The 14182-nt window shown below is 42.0% G+C and overlaps 1 protein-coding gene across 1 annotated transcript; it reads right to left on the bottom strand.

The window, feature by feature from the left end:
- Positions 1-1732: 1732 nt before the first annotated feature.
- spry2 (sprouty RTK signaling antagonist 2) lies at positions 1733-6814 on the bottom strand. The gene is made up of 2 exons (XM_078291105.1): positions 6387-6814; positions 1733-3903 (listed from the first exon to the last, which is right to left on the bottom strand). The coding sequence occupies exon 2, from the start codon at positions 3853-3855 to the stop codon at positions 2794-2796; it is 1062 nt and encodes a 353-aa protein (XP_078147231.1). The 5' UTR covers positions 3856-3903; positions 6387-6814; the 3' UTR covers positions 1733-2793.
- Between the last annotated feature and the right edge of the window lie 7368 nt (positions 6815-14182).

Here is a 14182-nt window from a genome sequence, read left to right as displayed (position 1 = left end):
AAAGTTGATAATTATGTAAAGCAAACCCGTCACTCAAAAGTCCCGGGGATGAATAACAAACAAGCGAGCGCAGGTTGGGCCTCGACTTGTCAATCACGGCCCTGAATGCATACCGTGCCGCAAACACGTCCGTATGCTGTCAACAAGTGTCAGGGGCTTATGTTTCAGGCTTATGTTTCGCCTGCAGCGACATTCAAAACCCAGGAATTCCTGAAGAAACCTTTGATAAAAAAAAAAAAAAATGGAAAAAGGGCCTAGTATCTGCAGGATCCCAAGGAACGCGTATGAAAATGAACTTGAAGCCAGGCCAGAGTGTAATAGCAGGCTTACATGAATGCCTTTTTAGATCTTTGCAAAAACAGGTGGGAGCGCTTGATTTATATATAAGGTGAGAAAGTGTTGGTGCCCACATTTGGAGGCATCCCAGTACTCGGTGAAGTAAATCAGAGATAGAGAGAGAATAAAGATGGCAAGCATTTTCTGGAGTAGTGCGTGCAAACAGATGTGCGCATGAACACACTCATACACACACACACACACACGGCTTTACCAGAGCCAGATGTTTCCCTTGGAGGGCCGGAGGTGAACATTAATGCTTCCTTGTTTCCTTGTTTGATCTCTGTAAACATCATGGAGTGATTGTCTTGCACAGAGACAAAATGGCAGAACAGGGCTGCTGATCTCCTTGAGAGATTTCTTGCAGTGTTCGAGTTTAGAATAAAATGTCAAGAACAGTGCGCCTCCGCTTAAACAAAAAAGCTTCAAGTCTGCCCTTTAAACAGAATTTAAGTGTTATTCCAAGCATCTGAAACAGCCCCATCTATATCTGTGAGCATGACCAAGTCTCAACAAAAGTGGAAAACCAGAATACCTGTAAGACTCAGACCTGTATTTTTATATAGTAAAATTATTTTACATAGGAACTTTAAGTATTCATAGTGTAATCACAGTTGTTAATTTGAAAATATGCCCATATCGCCAATTCTACTCTAATTAGTTAAAGGAATTAGCAAGAATTAATTATCCACTCAAGGTTTGAACCAGTGTTTCCCATACAAGGAGGAGGAGATTAGTCATTATTGGGAATGAGGAACATATTTCATGTGGAAATTTGATCAGATAACGTCTAAGATCTTTAAAGACAAGCATCGTCATTGATAACGAAGGACTTGCACACAGACTGAAAGCAGGCCTCAACTCCAGCTAAGCCCCCTCCCCCCTAACCACCACAGAGAGGAGAAAAAAAATAAAACAGGAAACTCACACCCCCACTTACATGAGTGAGAAATGTCACTTTACACATATGGCTTCTAGTAGAACTGTAGACGGTGTGTAGATGGGTCAAATCTGGTTCCAGATCTAGCTTTGGCCTTGGTGGGGGCATTGGGGAACCTGAGAAGCTTACCAACACGCTATCTCTCGCTCTTCTAAATCTGGCCCCCTGCCCACCGCTATCTACCAAAAATGTGAGTGCGGTTTGCTGAAAGGATATGACACAAAAAAGCATTTCTGAGCATTACATTTTTTCCTGGAAGTTTCTAAGAGAGAACATGTTAATTTAGCCTCTATTTAACCATGCACATTCTGATTTAGCAGCCTGTATACTGGGTGAATACTGGTGCAGTCACTTCTGAGTTGAGGTTTGTAAAATGACTATATCCCCAAAAATGAGAAGTACACAAGGGTGGACAGTGCAATGCAGAAATAAACAGGAAAAAATAAACCGTCAGACTTCAAGGTGGTTTAATTTCAAACGTTAATATATTTGTCTTCTAATTCATAGTGAACTATTCATCCAGCTTTGACACTCCTACAGGTCACCTCAACCTTGCAGCGAGAAACTACAGAATAGCCCAAAAGGGTGACATATTAACAATGCTTTCTCAAAATAAATATTTCATTATAAAATAATAAACCTTCAAATAAATATATATTTTTTTTAACTTTACACTAAACAATGTTGAAATTAGAAAATAAAGTTTTCTTATAAGGTCACTGTACAATTTACAAGTAGAAGGGATAAGATTTTTCCTTTGTAAATTACATAAAATGATTGATATACATTCCAGTGAATGTACAACATTGTATGAATGAAATATACTGATTCATATATATGTGGATTTAACAAGGTGCCTCTGGTATGGCAGAAAACCTTTTCACAGTTGAAGTATTATTATATATACAAAAATAAAACATCTCTCAGAAAGAAATTTTCTAATTTACATACTTTTTGAAATTACTATTTTACATACAGTTAGTAACAAGAGTCTGTTCTTAGCATATAAGTTGTATTAAATGTTAAAAAGGCTATCAATTTGGACTCTCATAGCAATAACACAATATCTGGGCACTTGAGTGAAGAAATCCTTTTCTGAGGACATGACCTGGACAAAACAGTAGTTGAATATGTTTTCATACACTTGAATAAACATGTGGAGCGCTTAATTTGGTTTACCTTTCAAGTGACGCTTCTAATGCTGGGGCAATGGAACGCACCTCAAGGGCCTTAAGTAGTTACAAATTCTGTCAGCCCACTTTAAAAAAGGTGATAATGTGAGGCAACTATTGAATATATCTTTGCCCAGATCTGGTACATAAGAACCATAGATGGAAAAAACAAAAATGAAAAATCACAAGCAAAACAGCGTCGCCAGTCCTCTAATCAAACTTCTCAACTACGGAACTACGGGGCCGAAACGTGGATCAATTCAGTCAACATGGAGTCATTATCTTTCCATCCTTCTACATTTCAACGCAAACCCGAAACATACCCAACCCCCTTTCCCTTCTTGTCTACGTTGGCTTGTCAACAGCCTCACAGTGGACCGGGTTTGTGTTCTTGCACCGACAGCCGGGTCGTCTGACTCGGTCATAGCAGCACTGGCACACGGCGAGGCACCCTTTAGCCGGGAGGTAGCAGAGGATACAGGGGAGGAGGAAGGAGAGGAGCGACACGGTGGTCCAGCGGACGCAGCAGTGCGACTGCGTGCACGAGAAGGGCTTGTCCGTGCACGTGTCCTCGTCGTCGCTGGAACAGTGGTAGAAAAGCCCCTTGACGCAGCACACGCACGTCCCGTACTCCACCGCGCTCTGCGCCGAGCACATGCACCGGCGGCCGCACATCCAGCAGGAGGGGAGCACCCGCGGGCGACTGCACTCCGAGCAGCGGCACCGACCGCAGTCCTCGCACCGGTAGGAGTGTTTACCTGCAAGTCCGTCCCCTCCGCTGCCCGGCACGGCCACGACCGTCCCGGAAACGTCATTCAGAGGTTTTAACTCGTCCGGATTTACTTCTGCACGTTTCGGCTGGGTTCTGATTATCTGTTCACTGACTGCCGGGCTGCCGAGGAGCCTCTGGCCCGAAGAGGTGCTGCCCACACTGGTCCTGATGCTACTCTGGGAGTCCTCTGCACTGGAGGACCGCAGCACGCCTTCCCTTGAGGAGATGGAAGTGTGTGCGTTGCCATGCAGGGTCAATGGAAGCAGGTTCCGGAGATTATTGGGCCTCTCTTCCCGAGTCTCCTGCTGCTCGTTGGTCCTCGGAGCCGGTGACATAACCAGGTCACTCTTCTGTTGACTACGCTGAGCGGCAGGAGACCTTTGGGCAACTGTGGGCCCATCTGTATACTCATTACTATTCCTGGTTATCCTAATCTGATCCAGGGATAGCACTGCTGGAGCAGGGGGAGGTTGCCCGATGGTCAATCCAGGTTCCGGCGGACCATCCTGGGCTTGGGGAGGCCGAGGCTGCGGTCTCCCGTCGTCATGCGGCGTGCCCAGCAAGCCAGTCAATGACGACGACCACCCATGGCGTCCTCCTCCCCCATCGCTGTCGTTCTGACTTCTGGACTCCATCTTGGGACTGAAGGGCCACTCTGGCTGGCATGGGACACATCTGAAGTCCTGCAAAAGAAACAGACACATTTGTATGAGTCTAGGTGTGACAAGCCATGCAAACGACACCATGCAAAGCACCACTATGTAAATTAGGCATAACCAATCCATCTCAGTTCCCGAGAGAGAGGTGGACATTTTTATTATTACATACAGATATATGGACAACAACAACCGTTTTTGGATACTACAATAAAGTGGGATTTGAATATGAATCCACGTCATCCAAATCCATGTCAGTGACACACTGAACAAACATGAAAAATGAGTTTGGTAATAGTTGTTGCCAAAATTGACCAAAATGTGTGTGTACCACAGCTGTATGTAAATTATAACTGATAACATGACTGAATATAGATGCTGCCATGCCAGTTGTAAATGCAAACTTCCATTCCTGATAACTGCAGTACGGATATGAAGCACTCCAAAAGGAAGGAAACTCAACAACTAACAAAAATGGATTTGCTCAGGCTCACGCCCTAAAGCATTGCTCACATGCTCATATTTATAGAATCTTTACAAAGTGTCTCAAGTGTCAAAAGGGCAGAATATGGCCACAGTTTACGATTTTGTTTAGTTTGAATGTTCATATGAACAGACGAGAAACCTTATATCAATACTCCGGTGCTCAGAAACCGTGTATGAATATGGGCCCTGATGATCAAAGTTCATGCTTTATCTATGGCGTTGCTTGGGAGGTGAATAGGCTACCTCGCTGAAAACTAATATGGGTCAAATAGACAGATCACAGGTGCAACAAATAAAAGCATGTGTAGGCTAGAGTGATTCTAAAAGTTTCCTTGGAATAAAGAATAACTTAAAAGTTAAGTAAGATTTCATTTACTAGTTAAGCACAGGACAAAACTCTGATGTAAGGTTTCTCAGCCATATGTGTACATTTTAGAGGATTGCCAGCTTGAAAAAGTTCTGACCCCTGGTCTATAGGCAGTTGCAAACTCAAATCTACATAATATGATCCAACTGATTCATGATATGAAAAGAATAAGCCTAAGCACTGGCAGATTGCACTCTCGTTCTGCATTCACCTAATGCATTAAAATGTGCAACGTTTTGTTTTGACCTGCATATCACACTTAAGTTAATGTTGGGTAACTGACAGCAGTCACCCTAATTCTCCTTCCCAGCGCTAATTAGCTTTCAAATGCTGTCTTTGGGGGTGCGAGGTGTAACCCTTTCAATGACAATACAGGAAGGGGTGCCTTTGTTTGTTGCATGACAAATGGCCCCCAGCAGCCTTCCCCATCAGAACACATTTTATATTGTGATGCTCTTGAAAAGAAGATGAGAGACGAGATAAAAGTCGAGACCATGAAAGAGCCCATGTTAGGTGTGGGTGGTGCCTTCAAGGTCAGCGAGGGCGGGGGAATGGGTGGAAATGAAGCGACATTATCTTTGAGCATGCATGAGGATTTAGGTTTTACGAGATTCCCTCCCCCCCCCCAAATGAAGGAGTTGCTGGCCCACTCAAGTTTTAACCCACTAGAGGGACGTTTGGCCTTCATCCACTTTTTACAGGGCCAACTGTATGCAAGCCATGTTGGCCACAGCGGGGGGGTCGGGTGTTGGGGTTGAGGGAAGTCTCAACTTGAAGAGACTTACCCTTCAGTATGGAGCTGACCAAAAACGTGGCATCAGCACTTTGAAAATGACAAGTTAAAGATTTTAAAAGGGCAAAAGCTATGACCGGTAAAAGCAGACAAATGACAAGGTGATTGGCCAAACCCAACTCAATATGTTAGGTTCACTCTTTACTATAGAAAAGCCTTTTAATCATATTGTTTCTGATACAAAACTGATGAGTTTTAGGTTTACTTCCTTGTGTGTAGCAGGGTTATGTATGTAGCATGCATGTGTTTGAGGAAGTTCAATGGATGTGCAAAGGAGATGTGTGTGCCGTGTGTGTGTGTGTGTGAAAAGGCAGCCTGCGGGAGGAAAAGAGAGAGAGAAGGGTGTGTGCACACATCTGACCAAGGTTAGACTAAACCGATGTGCCAAGTTGGACACAATGCCTTCCTAATAATGTAGATACCATTAGTAAGACGGCCAATTAAAATGGATGGGCAATAGGGCTACATTGAGGTTTATCACATAAATTTGAAATAACGGAATGAAAAGCACCTGCCTTCAATCCAGAAATAAGAATATTTCATCAGAAAAGCCCGAGGCTAAAAAAAATTCAAAGTCTGTCCAAATCAAGACAGCCTTTTCTGTTCAACCCATGGAACATTAATATGAATGCAACAGGCCAGCACACCTAAATGGAGAAAATGAGAGAAATAAATGTAGAAATGCGCGCAAAATGATAAAGAAGATTAGAGATTTTTTTTGTGTGTCGGTGTAAGACTCAATAGAGTTGCATGCAAGAAGTAACTTAATTGATATTCTGTTCATGAACCGACTGTTTACTGCAGTAAAGCTGCAAAATGCGGAGCTCATTACCAAGTTTCTATTTTACAAAAGGCTACACTTACCGTGCTCTCAACACTTTAGCCCCCCTTTAGGTAAAATAAATCCAAATTGAGAAAGTTTATTCCCTATTCAAAAATCAATCAGGAAACCCATCGGTAAAATCCATTGAGAAAGTTTCCAACCAGGGGGCAATTTCATTAAAAGAAACACCAAGAAGTAGATCCCATGTTTTGCGAAAGAACACGAGGCATTAAAAAAACAGGCGAAAAACCCCAATCAATCACCGCCGGGGTATAACTTTAGCTTGACTCCACTTTTCTTGCAACCTGGAGAGGAAGAAAAAAAAGGAAAGCGAATGACAAAAAACTCCGGCGCAGAAGTTTTTTTTTAATTCGATATAGTTTGTCCGAAGGCTCTATAGGGGTTGCAAATAGGTTTTCTCGGGTTGTTTTTTTCCTCTTTCCGGAGAGGAGGTCGGGATTTGGGCTGTAAATGGCGTCAAGCTGAAGGGGAACAGAGCGCTTGTTGTTGCAGCGGATATCTCGCATCCGGTGCTCAACCATTGGCTGTTAGAGAGCAGCCATTCACACCCAGTCTGATCAATTATACTGCTGGTGGCTAGTGGGGGACTTTCAGTACTGGGCTGAAAAAGTCATGAATTACTTATTACTGGTCACCCCTTTTTCAAAAGTAGCGCCGGTACTTTACATATCACTCCCCTGAAACAGTAATTCGTTACACTAGTTAATGGGGCTGGGATAGTTTTTGACTTCAAAAGGCAGTGCTAAAGTAATTACTTTTTTTTTTTTGATTGGTAACTGTAATATCATCACTGAAATTGTAATTGCAGAACTTGGTGATAGTACACAGTTTTCCCTTAATGTAAAATATCTGCAAAATAATGTTGGCTCATATGGATAGGAGAAACCAGTTCAGGGTAAACCCACCTAAACTCATTTTACCCACCGTTTTGATCAGCAGAATACAGCTTACCACCTTTTTAGTATGACATAAATCTTTCTGCTATAAATTATATATGTGTATATTTTATATACTGTATATGTATATGTGTATAAACACATTATGCTAAGTAGCATGAAACTGATGTAAGTTAGCATATGAGGGGAAGGTCTCAGAAGGAAAAAATGCTTTTCTGACAATATAATTGATTTTTTAATATATTGGTGGTTGTTTGCCTCATGCTGAACACCAACTGGAAGTCATACTTTACCCACTTAATTTACAACTACATCACTGAATCATACTCATAATAAGCTATCTCAAACTTATTTTATGTACAAAGTAACCCGTATCTATTCCAAAAGTAGGGTGGAATGCATAGGCCTCCTCAAGAAAAAAAAAAAGCCCCCGCTAGGATGTTACAGACAAGGTGGAATGCAAAAAGCTGATGCAATACTTTCTTGGCCACATTGACAATATGTGTGTTGGCAATGACATGAAAGAATCTAATTTCAAAGCAGGTTGATACAGACATAAGAACAAGGAGTGATTTCTATACACATCAAAGTGCTGTTGGTAAGTTATCAATGGAGAACCTTCAAGTAGAAACAAGTTCCTCTTGGAAAAAAGGCTATTCAGTTCTATTCTATTCTGTTCTTTTCTATTCCAGCCTTTTATATAGCAGGCACTATTTTATCTGGTCTCTCAGGCAGATATGAGCTGGCAGGGTACAGTCAGCTCGAGACAAAAACAAGATCGAGACTGAATCACGTTTAGTGTTTTCTTTGATAAAGAATTTGCAAATCTTTCAAAATTGCAGCATTGGCACCATAATACAATGGCACACCTGTTTTTATTCTACATGTAGACCGGTAGCCTTAAGATTTAAAAGCGGTATCAGATCATCAACAAAGACAAATCTTTGTTGTTCACATGTGATTTGATAACACAGTTTTATCTTGGACCTGGGAATAAATTTGATACCGGTATCTGAGACAAAGATAAGCCCAAGACAAACTAAGTCCTTGATCAAGACAAAACAGCAGCTGTGTATTTTTAGTACAGAGCGAGGCAGTGAGAGATAAATGAGAAGGCAGTTTTTGTTGATAGCAAAGGAGAAAGTTTCCCTTATGCGTCTCATCACTTGCTACCTTTACCTTTGACTTACAATGGAACAATGTTAATCACAGTACGGATATGCTTTTGGGAAACCCACAGAACTCAATCCTCATTTTCTACTGTGTTAGGTTCTTTGCTAGACTGCAATAGATCTGAGATTAGCAGATCCAGGAGAAATGTAGGGGAATTGATACAACCAATTAGCAACACCAGCTCAACTTTACCATGTTGTGAATAATTGTGGAGCAGCGCCCTCTTGTGGAAAGTCACCTGACACTGCAGGCTACAATGACTGTGGATTGGATTGACACCTATTGTAACTTTCTATCAGTGGTATCGCTCGTTAGTGTGGAGACAATCTTAACAGAAGCGACAAAAAAAACAAAAACAAGTCAAAACAAACCATCAGAGGATCTGTTTTAATTTCCATGTCAAGCTGCTTGACAAGGCTCTTTATATAAAGATTGACAGTCGGAGACAGCCAAAATGAGTATACTTTGTTCCTCTCGACAGATACGAGCACAGAATACTTCCAGTATTTGTGAACTACAATGTGTTGCCGTGTCTCAAGTGCTGGCTTTGACAGTTTTTACAGCATAGTTTTCCCTGAGTCCCATTCTGTTTCCTCGAAGTGTTAACTCTCTCTCTCTCTCTGTCTCTCTATCTTACACACAATTATATGCACAGATGCACAAACACACATGCATGCTGACATGTCTGTATGTATGAAAGCACACGTATGCATGAGTGAGCATGTGAGTGTGGCGGTGTGTCTCTTAGTGAGTGATTACAAGGGAATAGGAGACCAAAACAACTCAGAATTAGAGAGATAGAGAGATACAAAAAATGAAGTGTGAACCAAATTTCCTTTTAAAACCAAAAGCAAGTACCTTATTAGGTCCTTGGCAGAAGATGTCAGCAGTGTGCCATGTCCCTACACACACACACACACACACACACACACACACACACACACACACACACACAAGCATCTCTTTGAAAAGTCAGGCTCCACACACAGTGAGACCACAGAATTTGAGACCTTTTTCCAAACTAAAGCTAAGAAGACCAATTAGCTTATGTCCAGTTAGTCTGGGACAAAAAGAGCAGGGCTTCAGTGAAAACACTGTCTGGGAGCTTGGACCTCTCTCTCCTTCTTTCTCTCTCTCTCTCTCTCTCTCTCTCTCTCTCTCTCTCTCTCTCTCTCTCTCTCTCTCTCCCTCTCTCTCTTTCTCCCCTCTACCCATACCCTCTTTTTTCTCTATTTCAGTAATAGAGTGTCTGATCAATTCCAGACAGAATAATTATGAAGTCTGGCTATTGAGTTGTGAGTACCACTAGGAGAGGTCACTTTAATCAACTCAAGAGTATGACTTGGCAAATTAACTTGGATCCAGGTCAGGAAGCTTTCAGAACTTTCCTCTTTCTTCAAACAATTTATTCTCCTTTGTTTTTCCTGTCTCCCCAGCTGGTATTCATTTACCTTTTGAGTTTTCCTGCTGCTGGCGGTGTCAAATTGATGAAAACGTCACACATTTACGGCTGCGGAAAAGTGAGACACTTCTGTAAAAGCTGTCTTGAACATGTCACCCGGTCCAGAATCATTATCTTTCAGGCTGTTGAATCCAACATAATTAATGTCCGCTGAATATAGAGCCAGCAAACTCTGAAAATCAAGTAATTAATGACACTTCGCAATTTGTAAAGATTCCCCCTCTTTCCTCTACCTTAATCAATGTTTTTAGGTTAGGTTCAAAATGCAGCCTAAGAACAGCTAAACAAATGTCTAAATTTCCTTAAACTTAGAATCCATCTTGATGATTCTTAAAGGGAATCTTTGCTGCTGGTATTGTGGACTTTTGGTCAATTTGGAGGGCTACTGCAATCCACTGAAGCAACAATATTTCCAATGCAATAGTGGCAGAGAATTTGGACTTTCCCTGCTGACAGACTCTTACCCATAGAGCCGACGAGTACCAGTTTGCATTGTGTGCCAGCTTCTCTAAGGCCAGCCTCAGGACCCGGCCCCAACTACCTCGCTCACAGTGTCTAGCTCGCGCTTGTAGGATGTGTCACTTATGTCCGCTTCACAGCAAGAAGTACAGTGTTCGCATGTAGCAAACTCAAGAAAGAAATAGAAAACCAAAAAGTAAAACAGACCAATATACTACTTCTCAAATACCTACCTGTTCCCCGAGGACCCTAGCACACCCCCTCCACCCAATACACCACCTTGAAAAAGAAAGACACACCTAGTTCTTGCACTGCTGTCACGTCTACTCCAACAACGCAGCGTGATCCCCTCACAAAACCAGTAACCACCCAAGAAATACAAATGCACCTGTCAGAGATGAAGAATAAAGCCATCGACACAGTTATGGTCAAACAAGCACCTGTCATCGTCTGTCTCACCGTTGGTTCACTTCCCCTCACCATGGAAAGTTCGTTAGATCGTTCACTCCGGTGCTCCAACTCTTTATCACACACAAAGTTGAGTGATTGTAGGCCACTAGTAAGAGTGACCTTTTAGTAGTAAAAAGTGGTAGATTTTATTATATGGCCTGTAGATTCATAAATTATTGATGAAAATGACCTAGACAGCTGGTATTGGGAGAGAGAGAGCATGGCATGCAGCACAGGTTACGTCAGATTGAATCCTGCAGCTCTGTGGGTAAGCGGTATGCAGTTGGCTGAGCCACCCATGCACTTATAATGGAAGATACTTTATGAATGCACACCCTCACAGGCACATTGTCTTTTTAAATTATGATATTTGCAATTGAAAGCACCTTACAGTACCATAAATCATACAGTTTTAGCATGGGTGGCCCCAGAGGGAACTGAATAAAAGCGTACCATCAAGCGAGCGCAGATAACGTTCCCTTTTTGTTTTTGGCTTTGCTGATATTCGACTCGTTCTCTCGTCTCAATGATTTTCTCTCCCAGGCCCACATGGATCGCTGTGTAAACAACAAGTTTCGTTTACTGAATTTTAGCAGCTGCAGTGCAATGATGCAACGGCAACAAACGCTCTTATTTGGAAGGAATCCTCAGCAGATATACTTTTGCTGATGAGCTATGCAGTCATGCGTAAGTATGAGTGAAGACTGCAGATTTGGGATGACGGTTGGCTTTCTTTCTCTTTCACACACACACACACACACGCACACCTGGACGGCTATGAAAACACCTTGGCAAGTTTTCACTGGGAAACTTCCACTCAAATGGACAGACACCCCTCATTTCCCTTCCTACTTAGGGCACGCCATGCAACCTCAGTCAAATCCATTTCCTTAACAGAATTGGGTGCAATCAAGTGTGGGTTCCTAACACTAAGGCCCTTTATAGGCTGCAGCCCTCGCCCCACCTTCCTACAAAGTTAGTAATACATCAAGACTATTGAATAAAGAGGCCCACATGTTCCTTTAACAGTCTTGGTCGGTGGGTTAAACGCTGGAAAGGTGTGTGATGTGGAGGGAGATGGGGAGCGTGGGTGTCAATTGGGTATGGCAAGATGCAGTACTAAGTGAGTTTAAATGAGATTTCCTAGTTTTTATCATTATAAAGGAGAGCCAAGATCAAGCAAAAATCATCAGAAATGTATTTGGAAGTCCTATCTAAAAATTGTTCCCTTGTAGCTTGGTGACTGACTCCACTTGTCCCCAGAAATTGAGTTGATGTAAGTGGGTTTGGTTTTGGTATCATATGAAGACAATTTGCCACACCTTGGGATTTAATGAATTGATGCCCCTGATGTAGAGACAGATCCATCTCGACATTAGAAGAGGGGTTAATTGAATGAGGGCAGTTTGGCTTGCAATTGCGCGTGGGAGCCCTTAACAACCATCTCGAACATACACCCAGCCATCGTTCAGGCTGTTGAATCCAGCATGATGGATGTCCGATTACTGTGGAGCCAGCAAGCTCTGAAAATTGAGTGTTTAATGATGGTGGAGTTACAGCAATTCTGAAAGGTTCCTTTTTTCCTCTGCCGCAAGCAATGGCTTCTTTTCTTCTCCTAGAATACCTGCACACTGAATCTTGTTCCTATTGAGCCCCGCAGAATTCTCCACACATAAAAAAAAAAGAGAGAATTGAAATGAAACCTAAACCCCCGCTGCTTTGGGAGATGAACTGTGTCTGGATTGTCAAGCAGACACAGTACAAACTGTCTGAAATAGGTTTGTAAAGGACAGTCTCAAAGTCCATTGCTTCTCCTCCCTCACTGGCACAAATGCAGGGACAGAACTCAGGCCGGTGCAGCACTGTGTTTTGATATGAACCTGTGTAGCCTGATGAGTGGAGCATTATTGCTGCCAGGTTTAGCGGTGTACCACTACATTTTGTAGACAGTGTATTTTAATCTTAAAGTAACGCAAAGTAATCTAATTACATTAACGGTGCTATGTGTAGCATTTTAACATCAATAAGCCATTGCCATTGAGAAGATTGGCAGCTTCTACTCGACACTGCATTTTACATTGTGTGCCGCCAGGTCGGATTTGGCGGGAAATTTGCTGTATTGCTTTACAACACAAAGGGAGATTGTTTTACGCCACAAAACAGGAAGAGGGCGCTGCTCTTCCATCGCAAAAGCTAAAGCTTTTTTGTTAGCATTGCGACAGAAAGCAGCAGGGTTTCTGGGAAATGTAGTCTTAATTGTGGAAAACATTAGTACTAACACCACTGGTGTGAGATAAAGGCTACCAATCGTCTCTACCATGGTCTCATTTGTTGACAGTGTTTATACCAAGGTATCAGAATTAATTTGACATTGATATAGTGATGTTTAAAAATGCTATATGTTGCACCTTTAATTTGGTGGATTAATTTACCAATTTCAATTCTGAGCAGGCGATCAATTATCTGTGACAGAGTACATTTTGAAAGTAACTTTCCCACCTCTGTTGACAGACACACACATCATTCCTTATAATCAGTATTCTCTATTCATCTATTAAATATTTAGCTCTATGTGCTAATATGCATAACACGTCCCTATGGATGGCATGGCTTTGAATACTGGTTCCGTTCTCTCTCTTTGTTCACTTCCCCGCCTCTCTTTCTCAGTGTGATAAATAAATACAGTAAATAGATGCAATGCACAGAGGCTATAGTGAACTTCTCAGTGGATGCTCCATAGCATGCCTGGTGAGGGCAAAATTGGAAGGCAGAAAAGGGAATCGCAGAATAGCTGCTGTTGGTGGTTAGTGTCGTGATATGGATACTGAGTAAGCCTTGGCTAGCCCTGCTTTTGTCTGTGCAGTGAAAACCTGGCTATTCACTGGCTGACCACACTGCAAAAAGCCTATCTTAACAAGTCATTTAATCTAGTTATGAGTCTTAAACTTTTTCTTGAAATAAGTGAAAAAGTCTGCCAACAGGATTCAATAATTTCACTTGTTTCCAGTGTAAATCTTGCTGTATCTTTTAAGAATGAAATCAAATGAAATGACATGATTTTTTAAACAAGTGAAACTCCCTTGGAAACAAATGAAACTCTCTCAACTCACTGGAAGACTTTTTGTTGCAAAATCCCACTTCAAGTCTAAAAACTAGATGAAAAGACTTGTTATGATGGACATTTTTTGCAGTGCAGTTTGTGAGTATGTACTTTCCCTCCCACAATTGTAATACCTCTCCTCTCTGGCTGGATCCTTCTTTCCTTCGTACGTGGTTGTGAATAGAATTTCTACTTTTACAACTGTTGACAGCCCACCCATTGATTTTCAAGTATTGTACATGGCTCATTTTTCTTCCATCGATCGTCTGGTCACCC

Source organism: Centroberyx gerrardi, chromosome 21 (assembly GCF_048128805.1).
Source record: "Centroberyx gerrardi isolate f3 chromosome 21, fCenGer3.hap1.cur.20231027, whole genome shotgun sequence".
In the NCBI taxonomy this organism is placed as follows: Eukaryota; Metazoa; Chordata; class Actinopteri; order Beryciformes; family Berycidae; genus Centroberyx; species Centroberyx gerrardi.
Note: the sequence above shows the minus strand (reverse complement) of the source record. Positions and strands in the feature narration are given on the sequence as shown.

Bases quoted from the DNA above. Each gene is read 5' to 3' on its own strand.
- spry2 (XM_078291105.1), bottom strand. From the start codon at position 3,855: ATGGAGTCCAGAAGTCAGAACGACAGCGATGGGGGAGGAGGACGCCAT.